General features: G+C 36.5%; 1 protein-coding gene across 34 annotated transcripts in view; it reads right to left on the reverse strand.

Moving 5' to 3' along the window:
• The window catches only part of PTPN13 (protein tyrosine phosphatase non-receptor type 13), a 209,702-nt gene that overhangs the window by 108,362 nt on the left and 77,590 nt on the right, over positions 1-23,750 (reverse strand). For 14 of the 34 annotated variants that reach the window (XM_081581422.1, XM_081581403.1, XM_081581412.1 and 11 more), the window contains exons 4-7: positions 21,480-21,545; positions 17,502-17,687; positions 11,791-11,878; positions 547-1,113 (exon numbers count right to left, since the gene is read on the reverse strand). In XM_081581422.1, the coding sequence (XP_081437548.1) occupies positions 547-1,113; positions 11,791-11,878; positions 17,502-17,687; positions 21,480-21,545 (907 nt within the window). Of the gene's footprint in view, positions 1-546; positions 1,114-9,002; positions 9,171-11,790; positions 11,879-17,501; positions 17,688-21,479; positions 21,546-23,750 lie in introns of those variants that run through there. The other 20 variants (XM_081581525.1, XM_081581496.1, XM_081581480.1 and 17 more) reach the window with 3 other exon arrangements.

Below are 23,750 nucleotides of genomic sequence, written 5' to 3' on the forward strand. Positions count from 1 at the left end.
AGAGTAAATAATTCAAGCCTAGGCTGCCTGACTCTAAATTGATAAACCTAAATACTATGATTTTAAAAAATAGAGATCTAAACAAAAATAAATAAAAACATGGATCTAAGCTTCATTCCATACCACTGCACTATCACCAGCCTGCGCTGCCTCCCTTGGATAACTGATTTTGATTACTGTATCTCATTTCCATGAACCAGTCCTTTACGGAAGCCTCCCACAAGATGGTGCGTGAAAGACGATGCTGTGGAGGATTAAAAAGCAGTTGAAAACATGGCCCCTGGCTACCTAAAATACTGAGAGACTATAAGGTGGCTGGAGCGGGTATGTTTAGCAGAGATGACTTTTGGAAACAGTGTACTTTAGTTAGGGTTTTTGTGGGAGGAAGAACAGAAGCTGACAAAGAAGAAAGAGCCTGACTTGGGTACAAAGGTTTGGCAGTGGAAATAAGACTTATGGAATGGTTTCATAACCCTTCTTTATTTCAAAACACAATTGTAAACAATTCGATTCAATTCTCTCTCAAACACACACAAAATTACTAACCTTCTACATTCATGGCTTCTCTCAGAACCTGAAGTTTCTTTTGTCTTTCTCGGATTCGGTCCAAAGCACTTGATATTGCCGAGGAGGTGGGCAATTCCCGTGTGTGAAACACTGGATCCATTTTCTGAGGGCCGAAGATATCCAAGGCTAGGCTTCCATCTGAGTATCTTGCCTCCTTTTTCCTAGGAGTGGTTGAAGTCCGCGCTTTAACTGCCTCAGGGAGACAGTGTTGGTATCTGTCAGTCTCCCCAGAAGAGAAGTCTCTGTCACCTGTGCAAAGCAAGTCCATGGATGAAGCCCAGATCTTCTTCTTGGGAAGCACGTCAATGCTAGGGACGGCTTTTTTTTCTGGGCCACTAGATTTGAACGGGTAAGGGGAGCAGGAATTTTCCGAATCTTCCTGTCCAGAGTTATTATCTGATGAAGGGTCCTTGAAATAATCTTCCTCATCTTGTGTGTCTTTGATGGACAGAAATCCCATGGATTTACTAAGCCCTTTGTTAAGAAAGGCCTGATGACAGAATGGAGACTTGTATGTGTCTAGAACATCAGAAGTAGAGCTTCTTCCTGGAATGATAAGAATCTATCATGTATGCACAAAATTTTTAGAAAATAACTGGAATGTAACCTTACTATTGACAATGAAAGTGGTGGCATTTCCCAATTCTCCAAACGGAGAATCAGAGATGAAATGGGATGGTGATGATGATAAGGGAATTGGAAAAAGATGCTATGTTTGTTAGTTGGATGCTATGTTTCAGAGTCCAGTGCTTCTTACCAAATGGTATCAGTAACATATAGAACTGGTTTTTAAAGTAACACTGTTTTATATTCAAAGGTGAATTATTTGGTTTAAAAAAAATAGCTAAGAGTTTCTGATACTATCCAGTTTGGTAGATATTAATTATTCATAAAATGATTTGGAGTTAATAATAAAATACATAGTATACTCTTTTAATGGCTAAAGATACAATTCAAATATGTATTATTTCAATATAAGGCCCTGCCATTTTCTGGTCATTCAAATAAATGTGCTCAAAGAAAAAACAAAAAATTCCTGCTGTAGTATTTGGAATTATTGAGTATTAAAGTTTTATTAAGGTCATATATGTTTCCAGAAATTTTGATTATGTTTAAAATCCAGACAACTTGATTGTGTTTAAATTATGTTAGAAACTTAATTTTTCTATGGCAGACCATCATGTCCTGAAATAGTTTTTCCTCTCAAACATTATATATCAATATTTGTCAACTGGAATAAATTACCCACTGTTACTTATGCTTTGGTCCTTGATATAGTTAAAACCAGTAAGCCATTCTAATTTTTTTTAAGGCAGCAGTCTATAAATGCATTGAAGAGGAGTGAAAATGCCCAGCCATAAATTTTTTGAATTCATAGATTCAACAACAACAAAAAAATCACACATATATATGGCTCCACTATTTAAAAGAGAAATGTAGAAAAATACTTTATAGTTACTAACATCAATAACCCACAAACACTGAAGATTTCCTAAATGACCATCTGTGTTCCCTCTTTGGTAAGTTATTTGCTATGGATACAATATAAAATGATAACTAAAACCTTCCCAGTAACAATAAATTGTTTATTAACACGTTTGAAGAAGTTGATGGCCTCTTCGGGGTAACAACTATTAGCTTTCTTCCCTCACCACACATTTTACCTTAAACATTATAGTCAATTAATTTCAGAATGGCAACACATAATTGCTTGAAAGTTAAGATTCAAATGTTTTGCTTTTCTTGGAACTTATCTTCCCCTGAACATGAATCCACTCAAGCGCAAGTAAGGATACATCATGTATCTGGGGCTCAGAATACTGGGAAATAGACCATCCCACATCTGGATGCATAGATTACCACACACTTTGGATCCTAATATAAAATAATTTAAAACTGATAAACGTATGTCTATGTTACAGTACTTCAGTGGTGAATTACATTCTTAAATCACATATTGAAACTCAGTTATTTAAAATTGTACTAAAAAATAGAGAACACAGATATTCTTAAAAGTTGATAGAATACAGTAGATAAAAAATAAGAATCGAAAGGATTTAAGAATCATAGAAGCATACATGAGCTCAACAATCTGCCTCCTTTTACTATCTTGGCTACCAAGCTGAGTCAAACCTTGGAGAAAATCAAACAGTGGGTATTCTGGCAGCAACATAAATTCACGGTCAACCACGATGGACACTCAACATCATTCACTTTTCATAATGATGGATTCACGTTTCCTCATTCTTTCCCACCTTAACTCTCTATCTGATGCTCTTGTTTCATATTCCACCAAGAAAAGAGAAGTTGTCAGAAGAGAGCTTTTTCATTTTTCCATGACTAATTCTATATATCTGTCTCGGCAATCGTTTCCCTACTATCTCAAAGGGTGAAATTTCCTACCAGTTGAAGGCCAGTTCCCAGTATGTGTTCTATTGCCCCCTCCTCTTACTTTTATCAATGATTTTGCTTCTTTGGTTAACTTCCGCCCACTCTGCTTCCATCCTCCTTGTCTCCCATTTCTACTGGGTCATTCTCATTAGTATACAAACGTTCCCTTATATCTCTATTACAAAACAAACTAAACAAAACCTCTCCCCTCTGACCACATTCCCCTATAGTTACTGCTGTCTCCAGTTTCTCACTTCCCATTCATTATTCTACCCACTTTAGTCAACTTCCAGCTCCTCTCCAGCTTGGTAGCTCCCATCACGTTATCACAAATGGTATCCATTATTACCAAATTCAGCAGACACTTTTGTATTCATATTTTACTTCTCAGTGACAACTAACAGTGAGAACAATCCCTTAAGGAATCCCTTTCCTCTCTTTACAAGCCTGGTTTCCTACTCAGGCAGCTTCTTCTAAGCCTTTTTTTTCCTCCTCCACTGGATATCCAATTGTCGGTTTTCCTCAGGTGTCACTTTTAGAATCCTACGTTTTCGCTCTGTTAACAAGGCTTTAAATACTATCCACATATTGACAACTCCCAAATTTATATTCATGGCACTGACTTCTTCTGGGAACTCCAATCTGAATCAGAAACTGGAACTTCTACTCGTGTATCTCAGAAGCATCTCAGAGCCAACATGCTTAAAACTAACCCTATGCCTCCCACACCCAGAGATATCCTTTACCCGACTCTTTCCAACTTGGATCAGTGGCACCATTTTTCAGCTGATTGCTCAAAATGGAAATATGGGCACCCTCCTGAAACTCTTCATCTTCCTCATTTCCCATATTAAATTCATCAGAAAGTGCTGGCTACCTAAATTCTCAGATATGTTAATCTATGTGATTATTTCCAATTCTACTGAAATCCCCTTATTCCCAATTAACATTACCACTTGACTAGATAATTGCAATGGTCACCCTGCTTCTTCTTTTTGCATCCACTATACTCAACAGCCAGAATCGTCTTTTAAAAGCACATTCCATGATGTTGCTATTTTTAGTAAGTCTCAAAGGCATAATTATTGCACTCCAAGTACAATTTAGACTCCTTTTGGGTGTGCAACTTGAATTCTTTTTAGAGATTCATCTCCACTTTCTTTATTCCATCCAGGCCACGGGTTTTTCTCTGTTAAGGTCTCTTATATGTTAGGGCCTTTGTATATAACATTTTATCTGCCCTGAGCGGTCTCTTCTAGACCTTTCTTGTAGTTAGTTGCTTCTCATTCTATAGTTTTACTTATGACTTCTTCAGTGACACTTACCCTGACCACTATTGAAATAGATCGCTTTCCAGATATATCATAAGTCTATTTGTAACAAGTAAATTATCATCCCCTTTTAGGGCATTAGTATTTATTAGCAACATATGAATGGGCCATGGTATCCTAAAAGAACCATGTCTTCTCACTAGCCATATGCAGTTTAAAACTAATAGCTAATAAGGCGGCTCTTAGATAACTACAGCTTTATAAATGCTAGTTTTTATTGTCTTTATGAAAACTGAAAGTTGAAAGTAAAAGTCACTCAGTTGTGTCCAACTCTTTGCGACCCCATGGACTATACAGTCCATAGAATTCTCCAGGCCAGAATACTGGAATGGGTAGCCTTTCCCTTCTCCAGGGGATCTTCCCAACCCAGGTCTTCCACAATGCAGGTGGATTTTTTTACCAGCTGAGCCACAAGGGAAGACCTTATGAAAATTAGAAGATATAAAAACATTTCAGTTCATGTTTATTAAAAAATTCAGAAAGTTATCATTTTAAATTCTGTAGAGTAGTACAAAATTACAATGAAAATAATTCACTTAGAAGTTTACACAAATATCAATCTTTGATTTATTTTTTAAAAAAGTTCACACTAACTTCCTACTTCGTTTCTATAAAATTCATTTTGCTCTATATGTTTGAAAACCACATTGTAACTAACCTAAGATCTCATGACTGTTACTTATAGAGGATGATTGTGAACCACAGTTAAGGTCTCTTCTAGTAGCCAAGAGGACAAAGAAAGTCATGATGATACAGGAAGTGGAATGAGAAAGTGAGATGGTGGGAAGGGGAGGGAGAAGGCATTGATACTCTCAGGAAAACAGGCAAAAAGTTGTGGGGGTGTGAAATAAGGTCCAAAGTGATCTGTATATACTTGTTACCAGTGATCTAAAGTAAAATTGTAAGAGCTATGAGCTGCAAAGTTATTAAAGGGAGAAACAGTGTGGATGACTTTTGAAGGAAGAGAAAGGAAGTGGTAGGAAAGAAATGTTTTGAGCTAAGTGGTTTCTCCAGTGAACCTTCTAGCCTAGGATTGCTTCTGTTTGCTTTTTGGAAGAAAAAGGAGATACATCTTCAGGTAGGGACACAGAGAAGTGGGTTTCAGCTGGTTACAAACATACTATTCTTAAATCACATATTCCTAACCGGCAGGAGTCTTAATGTGTTTTGTTACGTCAATGATGCTTGCTATCTTAACCACACAAGATATGTAATTGCCTCATTAACACGTCACAGGTAGATAAAATACATACGGCATCATACACAGCAGAATAGTATCATGGCTGTTGTGATGCTAAAGCACTTAGGGGAAAAATTTCACTAATCTGAGAACTCAAAATTAGAACTCAAATGTAGAATTTGGCCATATAGAACTGGCCATTTATAATGAGGAGAATCATGGCACTCTAGGCCTGTGTATTAGATGCTTAAGTCTACCACACCAGTGAAAACCATCAACTGTTAATACCAGTGCCACCTCCCATATCTGACACTATATAAAATGCAGTTTCTTCAGCTGCTTTCCAGAGCTTTCTAAACATGTGCCCAGGCTATTATAATTACTTTATTGAACAAGCAATAAACAGCACTGAAATCATTAACTAAGTATACCTAATAGCTATCCTTGAGCTTCTCTTGTGGCTCAGCTGGTAAAGAATCTGCCTGCAATGCGGGAGACGGTTTGATCCCTGGATTGGGATGATACCCTGGAGAAGGGAAAGGCTACCGACCCCAGTGTTCTGGCCTGGAGAATTCCATGGACTGTAGTCCGTGGGGTTGCAAAGAGTCCAACACAACTGAGCAACTTTCACTTTCAATAGCTATCCTTACTACTCATTTTGATCACAGGAAACTAAACTAACAGTATTTCTGAAAGGAATACCCATTGTAGCTACTCTTAAAAGATTTCAAGAGGAGCTTTCTGTGGTATTATCCCATTCTGGCAGAGTTAGAAGTTCCTTCACCTACACTCACAGAGCATGCTGGACCTCTATGAAGACATTTCTCTCGCTATATTAAAATTATCCATTATGTTCTACATCTGCCATCACTCCTACTCATTTTCTCACCTCTACCCCTAACTGGAATAATAACATAAAGGACCATGTCTTACTTATTTTTGTATTTCCAGTTCCTGATAAAAGAAACTTCAAAAGAACGTTTGTAGAAAAGAATGATTAAAAAACTTCTGAAATCTTTTTAAGCCAACTTAGGTAGCACAATCTACCAGAAAGATTACTGTCAAAAGATGGGGTTTTAATTCTGGCTTTATCATTCAATCCATGAGCTTGGGCAAGCCACTTAATTTCTGTTTCTTACTTCCTTCATCTATAAAAATGTGGATATAATTTGCTATGTCCTCTTCTTAGAGATGACAGGATAAATAAACTAACCCATTTGAACAATCATAAGCTCTTCTGAAGAAGTAGCAGCATAAAATTCTACATTTTGCCTCTTTTTTTTTGCTTCTGCTTTATTTTTCTCAGCATATAATTATCTACTGAGGGAGAATTTAAGTTCCTTTTGAGAGAAAAATTATAAAAACAGAAATCAAAAGATCTATAAAAGTTTTAGATTCTATAATAAAAAATCAAGTTATTCAGAACAAGTAGTCATTATAGGTAGATTTTTCCATTTCTTAAGGATGTTTTGAGTTCAGAGAATTTACAGACAACATTAGATTACACACAAGTATTCAAATTTAAAATGAAACCAGAAACATTTTCCTTCTGGAGAGTATGTAGTTTGCTAAAAAGTAAAGAGCAAACAATAAACTTTGAAGAGGTATGAATAAAAGATCATAAAGAGTATTCATGATATAACATATTCCACTTATTAAATTAAAAAACCTTCCTTGTAAGTACACTGTTTTAACTATTTTTGTTATTTATGATTAACATTACCCTTAAGGGGAAAGCATCATTCATTGTTCCCCTCACACACAGACTCAAATTCACAGCACCTCTTAGAAGCTAACTTCAAAATGACATTTTAGTATTAAAAGAGGCTCTCCGATTCCCCATCTGTCCTCACAAATGTGATCAGGTTAAGTAAAAAAAAAAAGGAACATGATAACATCAATATGCCTGAGTTCTGGAGCACTATCGTGCTGATCTGATTAAGGTGTAGGTTTGCACCTTAAGCTTGCTTGGCAGGAAATGTTTGATTTCTTTCTGCTTAGCGCAGCCATTTTATTTAGTGCCCTGGCAGTATTAAATAACAAAGTAGGGGCCCACAGCCCACTAGTTTAGGACTTAGCTTCTGTAACAGATCTCAGAGGTAAGATATAAAGAGAGACGTTTTAAGTTCATTCACTCATAGATGAAAAATTTTATTGCTATGTTTTAATTGAACAATCAAATCACTAAAGGTACGAGGCATTATCTCTAAAATTGCTCACTTCTTTTAATCTAATTCTATGTCTCACTGGCCATCTTGACATTTTATTTATTGAGAACAGTGATTAGAAAGCAAATAAACTACAGTTATCACTACATAAAGGTTTTAGGTTCATCTACATCAAAGTGAATGCCCTACTACTAATGTAATATGACAGTGTTGCTTTGCCCAAGTGACCACTGACAGATGAGAACTGGTACTGCCCCAAAGTAACACCACTGTCACAGAAGAATATTTCTTCTTTGTGAGTTAATTTTTAAAAAGGTTTATATAAGTTTATGTCACTATTAGCTCCTAACGTCTTTCATCTGATAATGCCTATAAATTAGTATACTATATTAATTCTGTCCTTGAGATGTGGTTTTATAAATTTTTAAGGATAAATTAAAAGAGCCTTTGAGCATTATTACTATCGTGGTAAGCAATAGCTAAGATGAACTGAGGAATCCTCTCCCATTATAGCTGATCCAACAAAAGCTATCATTCCAGGTGGCTCAGTGGTAAAACAATCCACCTGCCAATGCAGGAGACTCAAGAGATGAGGGTTTGATCCCTGGGTTGGGAAGATCCCCTGGAATAACAGATGGCAACTCCCTCTAGTATTCTTGCCTGGAAAATTCCACAGACTGAGGACCCTGGCTGGCTACAGTCCATGGGGTCCAAAGAGTCAGACCCGACTGAGCACACACACACACTCTCCAAAAAAAAGGCTACTATTTCTTTAAATACAAGAACCTCTAATTCTACCCTAAATTAGAGAAACTCATTCAGGTTTATTCTGCGTGACAAACTGTAATTCCTTACAAATTCTCTTGAGTTTCGATATTGGGGACATTTTATTCTCCAATAAAGAGACAGGATTATTAGAGAATTAAAATCAATGTACAGGCTATTTAAAGATTTCTCTGTAAATTTTCTTAAGTTATTACAGTCAATTCTAGATTATCTGCATTTGACAGTCTATTAGTCATAATAATTCTAAAGCACTGTTAGACAATAATACTAAGTTTTAATATTATAAAAACAAAACCATAAATAAAAGGCATTAATAATTTGGTTTAAAACCTCTGATATATTTGTTGTTATAGCCAAAATGGTGAACTATAGTTTACTTTTTACTTTGAATGCAACTTAATGCTTAAAATAGATTATATAAAAAAATAATCATAGAGTCTCATATATTTATTTTTGGAACCATTAAAATTATATTATAAACATGTTATTATATCTAACTTTCTCATACTCATTCAATCAACAAATATTTATTTAACATCTACAAAAAGTAATGTGCTTAATTTGGCAGATTTTCCTCACCTCTAGTATATACATGTCTAGAAAACTTAATTTTGTATATGGCTTTCATAAATAGTGTGGCTCAGCTGGCAAAGAATCCGCCTGCAATGTGGGAGACCTGGGTTCAATCCCTGGGTTGGGAAGATCCCCTGGAGAAAGGAAAGACTACCCACTCCAGTATTCTGGCCTGGAGAATTCCATGGACTATACAGTCCATGAGGTCACAAAGAGTCAGACAAGACTGAGTGAGTTATCTAAGATAAATAAATAAATGGCTATTTAAAGTACTAGGTTGGCCAAAAAGTTTGTTCAGGTTTTTCTGTAATGTAGAAAAACATGAATGAACATTTTGGCTAACTGAATATGTTATAAATAAAACAGAGAGCCAGCAAAGACCTACTGTACAGCAAAAGGAACTCTACTCAACACTCTCTAACCTAGCCTAGTGGGAATAATCTAAATGGGCAAAGAATTTGAAAAAGAATAGATACATGTATATGTATACCTTTGAATCACTTTTCTGTACATCTGAAACTAACATACTGCAAATCAACTATACTCCAATATGAAATAAAAATGTAAAAAATAGCTAACCAGAAAAAAAAGTATATTGTAGAGTTGACATAGATTCAGTTCAATCTCTATTGCTACTTCTAAAATACTATATAATAATTAACATCTGAAACAGTAAAACTGAATCATTGAAAGTAATATTAAATTAAATTATGTCAACATTTGTTAGTTTTCAAAATTTGATAAACTAAATATGACAGCGTGATCTTTTTCTTTAGATTCAATAAATTCATGATGCATAGAGATAGAATGAGGAGTCTCATATTTATAGGAATATTTTTTAAAGAAACTGTTTTAGTTTAAAAAAAACTATCTTTAAAAATTAATCATCAATAATATAGCATTAAAATTACTAAATCAACAAGTAACAACCAAGCATACAAACTTCAATTTTACAACATGGCCACTTGAAGCAGGAGATGATAGGGAACTACAAAAAGAGAAAGAACAGAAGAGAGAAATAAGAAAGCAAGGAGGAGGGGAGAAAGCGAGGTAAGAGAAGAGAGAAGCAAGGAGTAAGAAACAGAAAGATAATAAATAAAAAAATCATGTCTTTTAAATCTAATGTTCACTTATCAAAGTATTCATCATGTCCCTTTGAAAAAGACTCATTTACTTCTAAAACAGGGGACTGGTTGAAAATTTGATGGATTAACAAAGTGTCGCTATTTTTAGCACCAAGGTTCACCCTATATCTCAAATCCTAGTGTCATTTAAGATAAAAGAAAAGACTTTTACCTATGAGAGGAAGGTGTGTCTATGTATCTATACACACAAACACACACATATATATATATGAGGAATATTTATTTTTATTTATATAAATATGTATATTATATATATATATATTTGAGGATGTAAGTATAGTAAGAAAATACAGGAATGTTTAAAAATATTTTTTAAAATTTAAAGTCTGGCTTCTTTTCTGCCCCTTGCATAAACTAATAACGTATGTATTAGAAACAGAACTTTATGCAACTCGAAGTAAGTTAATTATATTGATGTTATGAAAGCTTGGTGCCTTTTTAGAAAAACAATCCCTATTCACAATAAGTAAAATGAAAGCACCAAAACAGACATGTAACTGACTGCACTATGACAGAATCACTCCTTTAGAAACAATTTTATTGCTTTTCTTGACTTAAGGTAAGCAGTACACTTGCTTTGGGCACATCTGTCCCTCCCAGACATGAGAGCTCTGAATCCTGCAAAACGCTTAGTTCAGATAATCAAATGTCTGATTTTGGTTTTCACAATGAGAGTTTCTCATAGGTTTTAAATAAGATAGCTGAGTTCTGATGATCTAATTAAATAGTCAAACATCTTAATTTTTAATCTGACTATCTCAATTAGTATGTTATATTAGAATATATTTAAGCAATATTTACACTTTACCCCAGCTCTAAGACTTAAGACAAAATATTTCACTCACAAAATATTTTTGTTAATGTTTAAATGGTCATGATTATCAGTATTGCTTGATGAGAAGTAACGAGACCAAAGATAATCAGTAAAAACAAAAATTCATTTTATAAATAAACCACACTTGAAACTTAACACTGAAAAATAAGCTTTCATGTAAAAAAATTTATTTTTTCAACTTTTATTTCATGTGTTTTGAATCTGATTTTGTATTCATTTCCTTAAAAAAATAAATTTAATAACTATGTAGACCCTATAATTATCTAATGCTATCGGCAAATAGCAAAACCACTCTACATCAGTTTTTACTTACTAAGCATTGTATAACCTAAGACAGTATTTGGTAACTGCAAGTCATGAAATTCACTGGTCATGAAATCAATTTAGTGGGTTAAGATTAGCATTTAAAAAAAGAAATAGAAAATAACAGTATGCAATAAGAATAATGTTGTTTTCTGAAATTTTTGCTTTAGTAACATTTATGTTCATAAATTTGTGCGTTTCATCATCCTTTAGAATGTATTTTTAATATAAAATATCACAATAAAGTAAATAAAGATATTATTGCTATAATAACAATATAGGGAAAGAAATGATATACTGTGGGTATCCTGGCTGTATTAACATTTTCTGCTTAATGATCAAGGATTTATATATTAATACATCCAGTGTTCCTACCTGTTCAATGCCTCCACTTTGCACACTTATGATTATGGTCACAATTACTGGATTTCCAAGCTAGGTTAACGAAGATTTTGTAAAGGAAACAATAACAAATTTAAAGCCTAAAAATTTCCTGTTAACACACTCTTACCTGTTGGTAATCCTTTTCCTCTCAATCGGTCTCGGATAGCCTGGCTTCGATCAGGCTTTTGCTCGCTGCTACGGGAAAGCTGATCCGTCTGTACACAGGTAATCAAAAGTCAGGTTTGACAAAAGAATCTCCCTTTTGTTCATGGTAAGTGTCTACAAAATGACACCAGCTAGATAGTTTTTGGAAGCTATAATATTTGAGTAAAAACACTCCACCTATGCTATTGTTAATATATATTCCTTGGATAAGATTTATGTAGCTCAGTTCTGGCCAATTCATCTTCAAGAAATATAAGCCAAGAAACATCTATCAAAGCCTAATCTGCTAACTAGGGAACAAAGTTAGCCAAATTAAAGTGTTAAAATGAGTTCCATTTCAAAGCAATAAACTTGAAGTATTCTTTTTTCCCCAAACTACTTTCATCTCTCAAGTGTGATTAAAATTTTAAAACCACATTAATTCTGGTATAATAAAGCTTTCTCCTGATTGTAAGTATGCATTGAGGATACTGATTTCAATTATTTTTGAAAATAATTTTCTAGATTTGCCTGCCAGAAGTTACATTTGAAATGCACTTTAAACTAAATAGATATATTGAGGGATAACAATTAAATTTAAATCAATGCTCTTTTGAGACTCTTTTAGAACTAAATGTTTAAGTAGTCTTAAACTTTAATAACTTCAACCGAGGGTACCTGTTTAAAATAAAGCACGTCAAATTAGATCAAATTCCACATTACAAGGGGTGAAACATTAGATAAAATACTGAGTTTATTCAGATGGTCAATTAGAGTAGAAACTTCAAGAAATAAATGTAAGAAGAGAGAATCGTAAAGAAAAATTACTTAACTCTGGCACCAAGAGCACGCAGACTTATCTGTTTACACACACACAATACATTTTAATATTTCTCCATGAGTGGAACTTGTTTAAATATGAATTAAAAATCCATTTAAGGTAGTATATTGAAGGCATTATGCTTCCTACCTATAAGAAGACTTAAATGGAAATATTTCTGAAATGATGGTATTGCTTCAATTATATATTAGTTCATATTGTACTGTATTATCAGTAACGGAAGAGAAATCTTTGGGAATTCCTGCATGGACACTACTATTAAGAACAGCTGACATTTACTGAGCAATTACTATAAGGCAAGGTACCACGTTAAGTGCTTTACATACTTAATGTTATTTAACTATCAAAAAACCTCATGTGGTATATATTATTATTAACTTCACATTACAATAAAGGGAGAAATAGCAAATTTCTAAGGACCTTTATTGTAAAGGTCATCATAGCAGCTCATCAATATTGAAATAATTATCTTTACAACTACTCACTAATATGGGTGGATGGTATGCACTATTACTACTATTTTACAGGTAAGTAAAATTGCATTCAAACATGTGATAAGATTAAATCAGTGGAAGAACACTGACAAGTAAGCTGGCCTACTGACTTTTACTCTAGGCTAATTAATTTTAAGTGAGTTAGGATTATGGACTGCTGCCACTTGTAGTGAATTTCACACCGGATGAAAGACTAAGTCTCTCTATCAGCTACTGGGGAGAATGATAGTCTCAGAGGGGTGTGCTGGCTAACAGCATGGGCTCCAGGGTCAGAGAGATCCAGATTCCAGTTATGTCTCTGTCATTTACCATGTATGTGGTGGCCACAGCAAGTTATTTCATCTATTTGAGCCTCAGTTTCATTCTCGCTAAAAGGAGGATGAAATTCTCTCTTGTAACCTGGGGCTATTTTGGTGGATAAATGTGAAAACACACATAAGTCATTCATCACAAAACAAACCAAACATTTAAAAATGGTAGCTATGAGAGTTACTTCTGTCCGGGGATGTCCAGGAGACTCTCAAGAGCAATGGATGAAAGTGAAGTCGCTTAGTCGTGTCCGACTCTTTGCGACCCCATGGACTGTAGCCCACCAGGCTTCTCTGACCATGGGATTTTCCAGGCAAGAATATTGGAGTGGGTTGCCATTTCCTTCTCCAGGAGATCTTCCCGACCCAGGGTTTGAACCCGGGTCTCCCACACTGTAGGCAGATGCTTTACCATCTGAGCCACCAGGGAAGTTACACAAAATACATGCCTACCAGGCAAATCGTACGTAGATGTCATTTTATAAAACTAACATTTGTCTACCACATATCTAGCAGCCTCACAATATTCTCCAGCAATAAATAAAGCTCATAAGCTAAAGCTTCCTACATCATCTGCCCTCAAACAACCCAAAGAACCTAAGACTAAAACCAAATGATAAGTGGCCCCCAAAATATTTCCATTCTATGACTTTTAGTGGAGCGTTATTATTTCTACTTTGAAATCTGCCTCTGGAAAGGCGAGCTCTCTCCCTGCCGACTCCAACTGACCTTTCTACGCTTCTCTTCCACTAAAAGAGTCCCACAGCACATCCTGTGTCAGACTTCTCGCTGTTCCTTGAACGTCCTGCTCTTCCCCATCTCAGGGCACTGATCCAAGTTTACTTCCCTCTGCCTGGATTACCTTTCTTTCTATCCAGTCTCGAGGACCTGGTTTAAAGCCTGCTTTTTCAATTCAGTGATTACTTGTATCCTTTCCCCTCAAACTCTGACAGCTCTTCAATTCCTGACCGATCAATAGGAAACGGAAGTCCCATAAGCTTTGTGAGTCTCAATTTCTTTAAGAAATACATAGGATGCCCCTGGGCGTCCAATGGATAGGAATCCACCTGTCAATACAGGAGACGTGGGTTCCATTCCCGGTCTGGGCAGATCCCACATGCTGCAGGACAACTTAGCCCATACGCCACAACCACTGAGGCTGCGTGCTTACAGCCCTTGCTCCGCAACAAAGGAAGTCACCCCAGCGAGGAGCACGCTTAGCGCAACAAAGAGTAGCCCCCTACTGGCCCCAACTAGAGACGAGCCCGCACAGCAAAAAAGACCCAGCACAGCCAAAAATAAAAAATACATCTTAAAAATTAAAAAAAAAACAAAAATAGAAATAGGTAAATTATTTAGTGAAGGAGTTAGCACAGATCATTCCTCAGAGGGAGTTTTCACAGAACATCAGTATTATGAGCAGATCTGTGAAAGAAGGCTCAAATAAGTTTGGGAAATGTTTCACCTATGTGTCTTTCCTTCTTGAGGGTTAGTAATACAACCTAGTATATTAAAGGTTCTGAGAAGTTCTGCAGTGAATATACATGTAATGTTCCTTAAAGAATTTTCCCTCAACTTTATTTGAACATAGGAAAATATTTTTAAACAAAAATGTATTTCAAAATATGTAGAAGAGTTTGGTCTGAATGGAGCAGGGGTCCCCGACCTCCAGGATCTAATGCCTGATGATCTGAGGTGGAGTTGATGTAATAATGATAGAAATAAAGTGAACAATAAACGTAGTGCACTTGAATCATCCCAAAACCATCACTGCCTGTCTGTGGAAAAACCTGTCTACCAAAAAGCCTGGTGCCAAAAAGGCTGGGGACCTCTGGAGTAGAGGGCTTTCCTAAGTTTTTAGTATCTTTATCTTTGTTTCAAAGAAAAAAAGTCACACATAGAAATATACACAAATAAACCAGCCCTAGTTAAGAAGGGGAAATACACAGCCAAGAACCCTCTTCACTTAGACTCTGCTACCTCCATTCCTCTCACTGCAGAATTGCAAAGGCTCCTTGGAGTCTAGTTTATAAACCATTTGCCTAGAAGACTTTATGAACCTGTTTCTTAACAACTGGCAAAGCATGTGGAATTTGGATATATCCTCGCTAGCCATACACCATCTTGGTTAAGGTTAGCAGAACTAAATCCCTAGGGATGAGAAATTAAGAGGAAGCCAGCGAGAACACTGTGTCACAGTGACAAGTCTATCCAAAGTCTACATAAAAGAGAGGAACTCAAGGTACCAAAATTTAAGGGGCAAGAGCAGATAAAGCTCAAATCTAGATCAAATATCAAAAGTCAAAAGAAGGCTTCCCTGGTGGCTCAGTGGTAAAGAATCTACCTGCCAATGCAGGGGACATGGGTTTGATCCCTGATCCACATGCCGTGGAACAACTAAGCCCCTGAGCCACAACTACTGAGCCTGCACTCTAGAGCCCAGGAGCTGCAACTACTGAGCCCCTGGGCCAAAACTACTGAACCCCACATGTCCTAGAGCCCGTGCTCAGCAACAAGGGAAGCCATCGCAATGAGAAGCCCACGCACCACAATTAGAGAGTAGCCCCTGCTTGCCACAACTAGAGAAAAGCCTGCACAGCAACAAAGACCCATCACAGCCAAAAATAAATATATAAATAAATAAAAATTATTTTAAAAAGAGAGAGAGAAGAATTTCCTTAAAAAACAACACCAAAGGATGTCCAATCTATGGCAAATAGGATAGAATACAGTTTAAGAAATACAGTGGAGGGATTATTAGATATACAGACTGTTAGTCTTGGGATTCTTCATATCTAAGACAAGTGAGAAAATAAAGGTAGTCCCAGTTTTGAACTAATCTATTAGGAAGACAAGCACATATCCTCCCTCACACACCAGAAGCCAATGTCCAAATAAGGTGGGGAGGTGTAGGAATACTTAAGAGGTCCAGACTAGTGGGAAAGAAAGAGGCCTAAAGCAACAGAAAATGTATGTAAATGACTCTAAAACCCACTCTGCATGTCCATATGGCTTTCACAGTAGATAGACTCACTTACTGAAAGCTCCATAGGGAAAAAAGTAAGAAAAGAGGCAAGAAGACATTTTTAGCTTTAACATGCTGTGATTCTATACTACTTGCTAGAAAAAAGTTCTAAAAAAAGACTATTCAAAAAGACACACGTACCCTAGTGTTCACTGCAGCACTATTCACAATAACCAGAACATGGAAGCAAATTAGATGTCCCTCGACAGATGTATGGTTAAAGAAGTTATGCTACATTATACAATGGGATATTACTCAGCCATAAAAGGGAACAAACGTGAATCAGTTGAACTAGGGTGGATGAACCTATAGCTTGTTATATAGAGTGAAGTAAGAGAGAAAGAGAAAAACAAATATTGTATATTAACATACATATACAGAATCTAGAAAAATGGTACTGATGAAACTATTTGCGGGGCAGGAATAAAGGCACAGACGTAGAGAAAGGACTTATGGACACTGCAGGGGAAGGAGAGGGTGGGATCAATTGAGAAAGAGCACTGATATTACATACACTACCATGTATAAAACAGACAGCTACTATTATAGTTACCTAACACAAGGAACCCAGCCTAGTGCTCTGTGATGAACTAGAGGGGTGGGATAGGTTAGTGGGGTGTGTGGGAGGGAGCCTCAAGAGGGAAGGAATATGTATATGTACATATATATATAGATATTCCCTCCCTATAACTATATATGTGTGTGTGTATATATAGTTATGACTGATTTGCGCTGTTGTACTACAGAAACCAATACAACACTGTAAAGCAATCATCCTCCAATTTAAAAATTCTTTTAATTTTAAAAAATTAAAAAAGACAAATTCTCATAAAATCTAGGAGACTAAATTATTGCAGTAGGCCTCTATTTTAAGTACTGTTTCAAATAAACAACTAACATTAGAACAAGAAATTCAGTCTCCTGTTCCTAGCCTTCATGGAGAAATGCTACCCATATTTAAAGAAAATCTGGCGAAATGCTACTGAAGTTTGAAGTATGACTATATGTACCAGAACTGTGGCTTACCCCAGAAAGATTTCCCAGAACCAGTTTTACCAACTGCTTCACGTAGGAAAATGAAGGTGCACAATTGCTATTCCTAATGTGGGCACTGCAAGCATCCAGGACAGTCCGAACAGAAACCCGAGCGTAAATCACATCCTCGCACATTCCAAGCAGTATACTGTTGAGATGATCTCCAAGCTTGATAGGCTGAAGACAAAGAAAGAAAAGGTCATGTTGATCAGCGTGGGAAAATCGAACGAATGGGAGACAAACCATTTCCAGAGTCAAAGGAACCATACCAATACACTTCAAATACTTGAAGGAAGTGAATTCCTTATCTAGTAGCATATACGTTTGACTGCATTTTACCTTTTTATAACATAAAAATTCTACTAGCAGAGGATGGCTAACATATATCTCCTAAGAATCAGTTCAGTTCAGTTCAGTCGCTCAGTCGTGTCCGACTCTATGCGACCCCATGAATCGCAGCACGACAGGCCTCCCTGTTCATCACCAACTCCCGGAGTCCACCAAAACCCATGTCCATCAAGTCGGTGATGCCATCCAACCATCTCATCCTCTGTCGTCCCCTTCTCTTCCTGCCCCCAATCCTTCCCAGCATTAGGGTCTTTTCCAATGAGTTAACTCTTCGCATGAGGTGGCTTAAGTATTGGAGTTTCAGCTTCAACATCAGTCCTTCCAATGAACACCCAGGACTGATCTCCTTTAGGATGGACTGGTTGGATCTCCTTGCAGTCCAAGGGACTCTCAAGAGTCTTCTCCAACACCACAGTTCAAAAGCATCAATTCTTTGGCACTCAGCTTTCTTCACCGTCCAATTCTCACATCCATACATGACCACTGGAAAAACCATAGCCTTGACTACACGGACCTTTGTTGGCAAAGTAATGTCTCTGCTTTTCAATATGCTATCTAGGTTGGTCATAACCTTCCTTCCAAGGAGTAAGCGTCTTTTAATTTCATGGCTGCAGTCACCATCAGCAGTGATTTTGGAGCCCCCAAAAATAAAGTCTGACACTGTTTCCACTGTTTCCCCATCTATTTCCCATGAAGTGATGGGACCAGATGCCATGATCTTAGTTTTCTGAATGTTGAGCTTTAAGCCAACTTTTTCACTCTCCTCTTTCACTTTCATCAAGAGGCTTTTTAGTTTTTCTTCCCTTTCTGCCATAAGGGTGGTGTCATCTGCATATCTGAGGATATTGATATTTCTCCTGGCAATCTTGATTCCAGCTTGTGGATAGGAGTTAGTATAAAAAAAAAAAACCTGGGGTTTTTTGCTATGCTTAAGAAATGGAATGTTTTGATTAACCAAGAGTTTTGGTAAGCAATTTATATATATGCATATACATGTATACATATATAAACTGCTTATATATATATATGGGCTTCCCTGGTGGCTCAGATGGTAAAGTGTCTGCCTACAATGTGGGAGACCCGAGTTTGATCCCTGGATTGGGAAGATCCTCTGGAGAAGGAAATGGCAACCCACCCCAGTACTCTTTCCTGGAAAATTCCATGGATGGAGGAGCCTGGTAGACTACAGTCCATGGGGTCGCAAAGAGTCAGACACAACTGGGCAACTTCACTTTCACTTCACTTATACATATATATAAACATTTCATTTCATACATATTTCATTTCACACACACACACCACATACACACACGTGTGTGCTCAGTGGCTCAGTCATGTCTGACTCTGTGATCCTTTGGACTGTGGCCTACCAGGCTCCTCTGCCCATGGGATTTTCCAGGCAAGAATATTGGAGTGGTTGCCGTTTCCTCTTCCAGGGGATCTTTCCGACCGAGGGACCGAACTAGCATCTCCTACCTCAGCAGGCAGATTCTTTACCACTGAGCCCCCTGGGAAAACCCACAAACACATATGCACACACTATTCAGGGAGGAATAAACAATTTCCTAACGTTTCATAGAAAGTAATAATAAATATAATGTTACACTCGCACGATAACTTAGAAGAGATTTCAAATACTACAATGACTCAAGGTCATTTTAATGTAAGTTCTCATTTTGCTGGTGAAACAGAAGCTGGAATGTGAAATTTTTTTTAAATTAGTTGACATAATTTATAGAATATTACATTTAAATGTCCAAAGATCATACCAAGAAATGCAAAATAAAATCACAAAGATAAGTCACTACACACTCAGTAGCATGGTTAACAATAAAAACACTGATGATACAAAGTAGTGGTGAGGAGAAGAGCACTGCTGACCGGAGTTTGAACTAGTACATCTGCTTTGGTTTCAACATATGCTTTCCCTGTGACCCTTCCTTCCACTTCTCATCCATTTGGATATTATATGCCATCCTTTAGAGCTCAGTTTAGCAACAACTTCCCTTAATAAACCTATCCTAGCCCTCCAAGTCTAGCTAGGGGCTCCACATCTGGTTTTCCGTGTGTGTGTGTTAGTTGCTCAGATGTGTCCGGCTCTTTGCGACCCCATGGACTGTAGCCCGCCAGGCTCCTCCGTCCATGGGGTTCTCCAGGCAAGAACACTGGAGCGGGCAGCCATGCCCTTCTCCTGGGGATCTTCCCGACCCAGGGATGGAACTGGGGTCTCCTGCATGGCAGGCAGTTTCATTTTCCCTTAACACGTCATTTACCACATTGCCTTGTGACCGGTTAGCTGGCTGTCCACACCCATGACAGGGCTCCACAGGCATGGAACACTATTTTCCTGGTGTCGGGGATAGTGTCTGTTATAAGGTACGGGCTTCATAAATACTTTTAAATTAATATTGAATATTTCTCCAAAACAATTAACGATATCTGATAGTAAAATAGAGGTAACAGTTTATATATACTTCCCTTCCAATTTACACATTATAGATACTGACTTTATTTTCAGTTACCAGAAAAGAGAAAGTGTTACATTATAGGATATGATCACATTTTACATGTAAGTTAGGTTGAATAAAATATGACACTATTATTTCCAGTAATAATTTAACTTTCTTATTTACATTTATAGAATTGAAATGAGGAGAGAAAGTAAATACACAGTATTTTTCATGATGTAAAATGAAAACCAAAAGAAGCTGAAGACTAGCAATCATCTTTCATGGACCTTAAGATGTCTGAATTCTAGAATAAAAGCCTAAAATGTTTACTGCTTCTTAATTTGATTAAAAAAAGACACACATAGTTCTTTTCATTTTTAGTTCTAAATGTCTAAAATAAAACAATTCTAGATGCCATATCTTTGATGAAATATAGCTATTTTAAAAATTTCAATTACATTTACTACTATGTATTGTGTCTTCAGAAAATCAGTTATTTTAGAAAATAAAGACTAGAAGCAGCCCAATGGTCATCAGAGTGTAAGACCCCAGAAAGTGTTACTTTAGTATCTGTGTCTGCTGTTGCAGGGGTAGTGAGATATGATTCTGAAGTGACAAGAGAAAAAACTAATGAAGTAGAAACTCTGAGATGTAATTAGAGCTACTACTACTCCTATAGTTTTTGTATTAGAAAAGGCTATCACTTTCTGTTCAAGAATGAATCATCAAAGACATTTACAATTCCCCTTTATCAGTCATTAAATTAGAAGAAATAAAGGGTACTCCTATTTCTCTTGCTATAAGTTTGAAGAGGCTATTATATTTCACTGTGTTGTTGAAACACAGGTGTGTATTTGTGCTTAGTCTCTCAGTTGTGTCCAACCCCATGGACTGTAGCCTGCCAGGCTCCTCTGTCCCTGGGGATTCTCCAGGCAAGAAAACTGAAGTGGGCTGCCATACTGTCCTCTAGCGACTTCTATACTTCTAAGAACATTCTCAGAAAGATAATTTCTTTAGTACTTTATTATTTCATTCTGAGAGTAGACATTATTAACATGAACAACCAGTATAGGAATGCTGGTGTGCCCAACAACACACTGTACAACACCTAAATACACAGAAGAGCTTCTTAAAAAGTATAATATTGTACAAATGTGATGACTTGACTTACTTGGCTCTGAGGTACTTCATGATCAGCTCCCCAATACAATGTCATTCCGAGAGAATAAATATGGATCTAGGAATAGAATTTTTTTAAAAAATCATTTTATGGTAAAAAGTTAATCTAGCAAGTACTATATATTCATGACTTTTTGCTCCAAAGAAAATGTAACACATGATTTGAGAAAACCATCATTTCATATTTTGCATAAAAGAATGTGAGAGCTTACATTACCATATGTAAAACAGATAGTTAGCGGGAATTTGCTGTATGATGCAGGGAGCTCAAATCTGGTGCTCTGTGACAACCTCTAGGGGTGGGATGGGGTGGGAGGTGGGAGGGAGGTTCAAGAGAGAGGGGATATATGTATACCTATGGCTGATTCATGCTAATGTATGGCAGAAACCAACACAGTATTGTAAAGCAATTATCCTCCAATTAAAAATAAATAAATTTAAACTAAAAATGTATGTGAGAGCTTAAAAGAGAACATAAGACTGGAAATGATCAGAACAGATTTTATTTTCCAACTCCTCAGCCTGTCTGCTATGAGTAATCATTTTTATCAGTTCTTTTTTTTTTTTTAACTCTAAACTTTTTATTTTGTATCAAGGTTAACCAATTAAGATGTTGTGATGGTTTCAAGTGAACAGCTAAGGGACTTGGCCATACATTACATTTATCCATTCTCCCCCATTTCTTATTTGAAGCTTCTTTATGCAAACTCAAGACAATATGAATACACAGACTGACTTTCCATTTCTTTTACAAAAGGTCAGAAATTTAAAAAAAAATTACTCGACATCTTGCAGTTTTAATTTAACAAGACAGGTTATGAATGTTTAGAGATGGCACTGAATCTCTTTAGCTTTGAATCTCTTAACTCTTTTCACTGCTGCATAGAACTATATTTTGTGGTTACTGTGTTTACTTAACTGATCTGTCACTATTGGCAATTAGAAATTTCCTAAACTTTTGCCATCATAAATAAAGTTTTAGCAAACAGCTTTGGATATGTCATTTTGTACGTGCAAGTATTCCTCTTGAATTGACTGTCTTACATTATGAATAAAAGAGCAAATCATCTGTAGTTTTGATACATTTTTGTCTGATTTCCCCCCACAACGTTTTATCCTTTTGCATTCCTACAGCAACATATGAGACTTTTTTTCCACAAGCCTTATCCATAGAATGTGTTATGAAGATGTTTGCTGAACTGAAAAGAGAAAAAAAATCTCATTACAGTCTGATTAGCACTTTTCTTACCAAGAATGGATGGGGTAGTAGCACATGGAGGAAAAAAGCTGGGTCAGAAAAGGTTCCTTTTTCACTGTCTGTTTGCTTCTTAAAGTTTGGAAAAATGACGACATATTTTTATGCTGGTAGTATGGATAAAACAGGGAAAACCGGAATTGCAGGAGAGAGGAGACAGCTGGGAGAGCACTGATGAGTAAGCAGGAGGAAGTGGAAGCTAGCGCACAGATGAAGGAGTTAGCTTCACAGAGGAGCACAGTCAGTTCTTACGAAGCAGAGAAGCAAAAGAATAAGCAAAAGAATACGAAAATTTATATGGGTAATCTGGTCATGGGATCTTGGGAGAAGTCTCCTGATTACTTCTACTTTTTTCCCCTGGTGAAACAGCAAGCAAGATTATCGACCAAAAGAGTGGACAGTTAATCCTTCTAAGTAATCATTTTCCAGCTCTCCTGCTGGGAGAGTCAGAGCTAAACTTTGCGCCGGCTCTCCCCGTATTGAATCATCTCACCACAAACATTTTGTCTGCAGCCATCTTACTGCAGGGTCACCTCCAGCGTCTCTTTTTTTTTTCATTTTGCTGTCATTTGTGTCAGTTTTCATTTCATTTGTATCTCTAATGAAACAGTTAACGAATACTACCTGCAGCATCGTTAGGATGTTTGCTGGTTTGTCTTCCTTGAGGGAGCCTCATTTTTTATACATCTTAATATCCCTCTTAGCAACTGACACAAACTTGTACATAGTAGATATTCAATACATGCCTGGTGAATTCAATTAAATGTGCCTGAAGTTCAAGGCAACACGTTGCAGACTATTTGTATCACATTTCTGTTTAGAATTCAAGGAACCTCATATGGGAACACCTTTTCAAAGAGCCTCATACTTGAAAAACATTTTTCATAGCTTTAGCAGAAATGACTAATTGCATACTCAAATATATGTCTCTTAATATATTAATTTTGATTTGTGGTTCTTTGAGATACTGGTAGTACTTTATGATCCTTTATTATATTTACTTGTCAG

This window comes from Giraffa tippelskirchi, chromosome 1 (assembly GCF_054371585.1).
Source record: "Giraffa tippelskirchi isolate mGirTip1 chromosome 1, T2T-mGirTip1v1.2.pri, whole genome shotgun sequence".
Taxonomy (NCBI): Eukaryota; Metazoa; Chordata; class Mammalia; order Artiodactyla; family Giraffidae; genus Giraffa; species Giraffa tippelskirchi.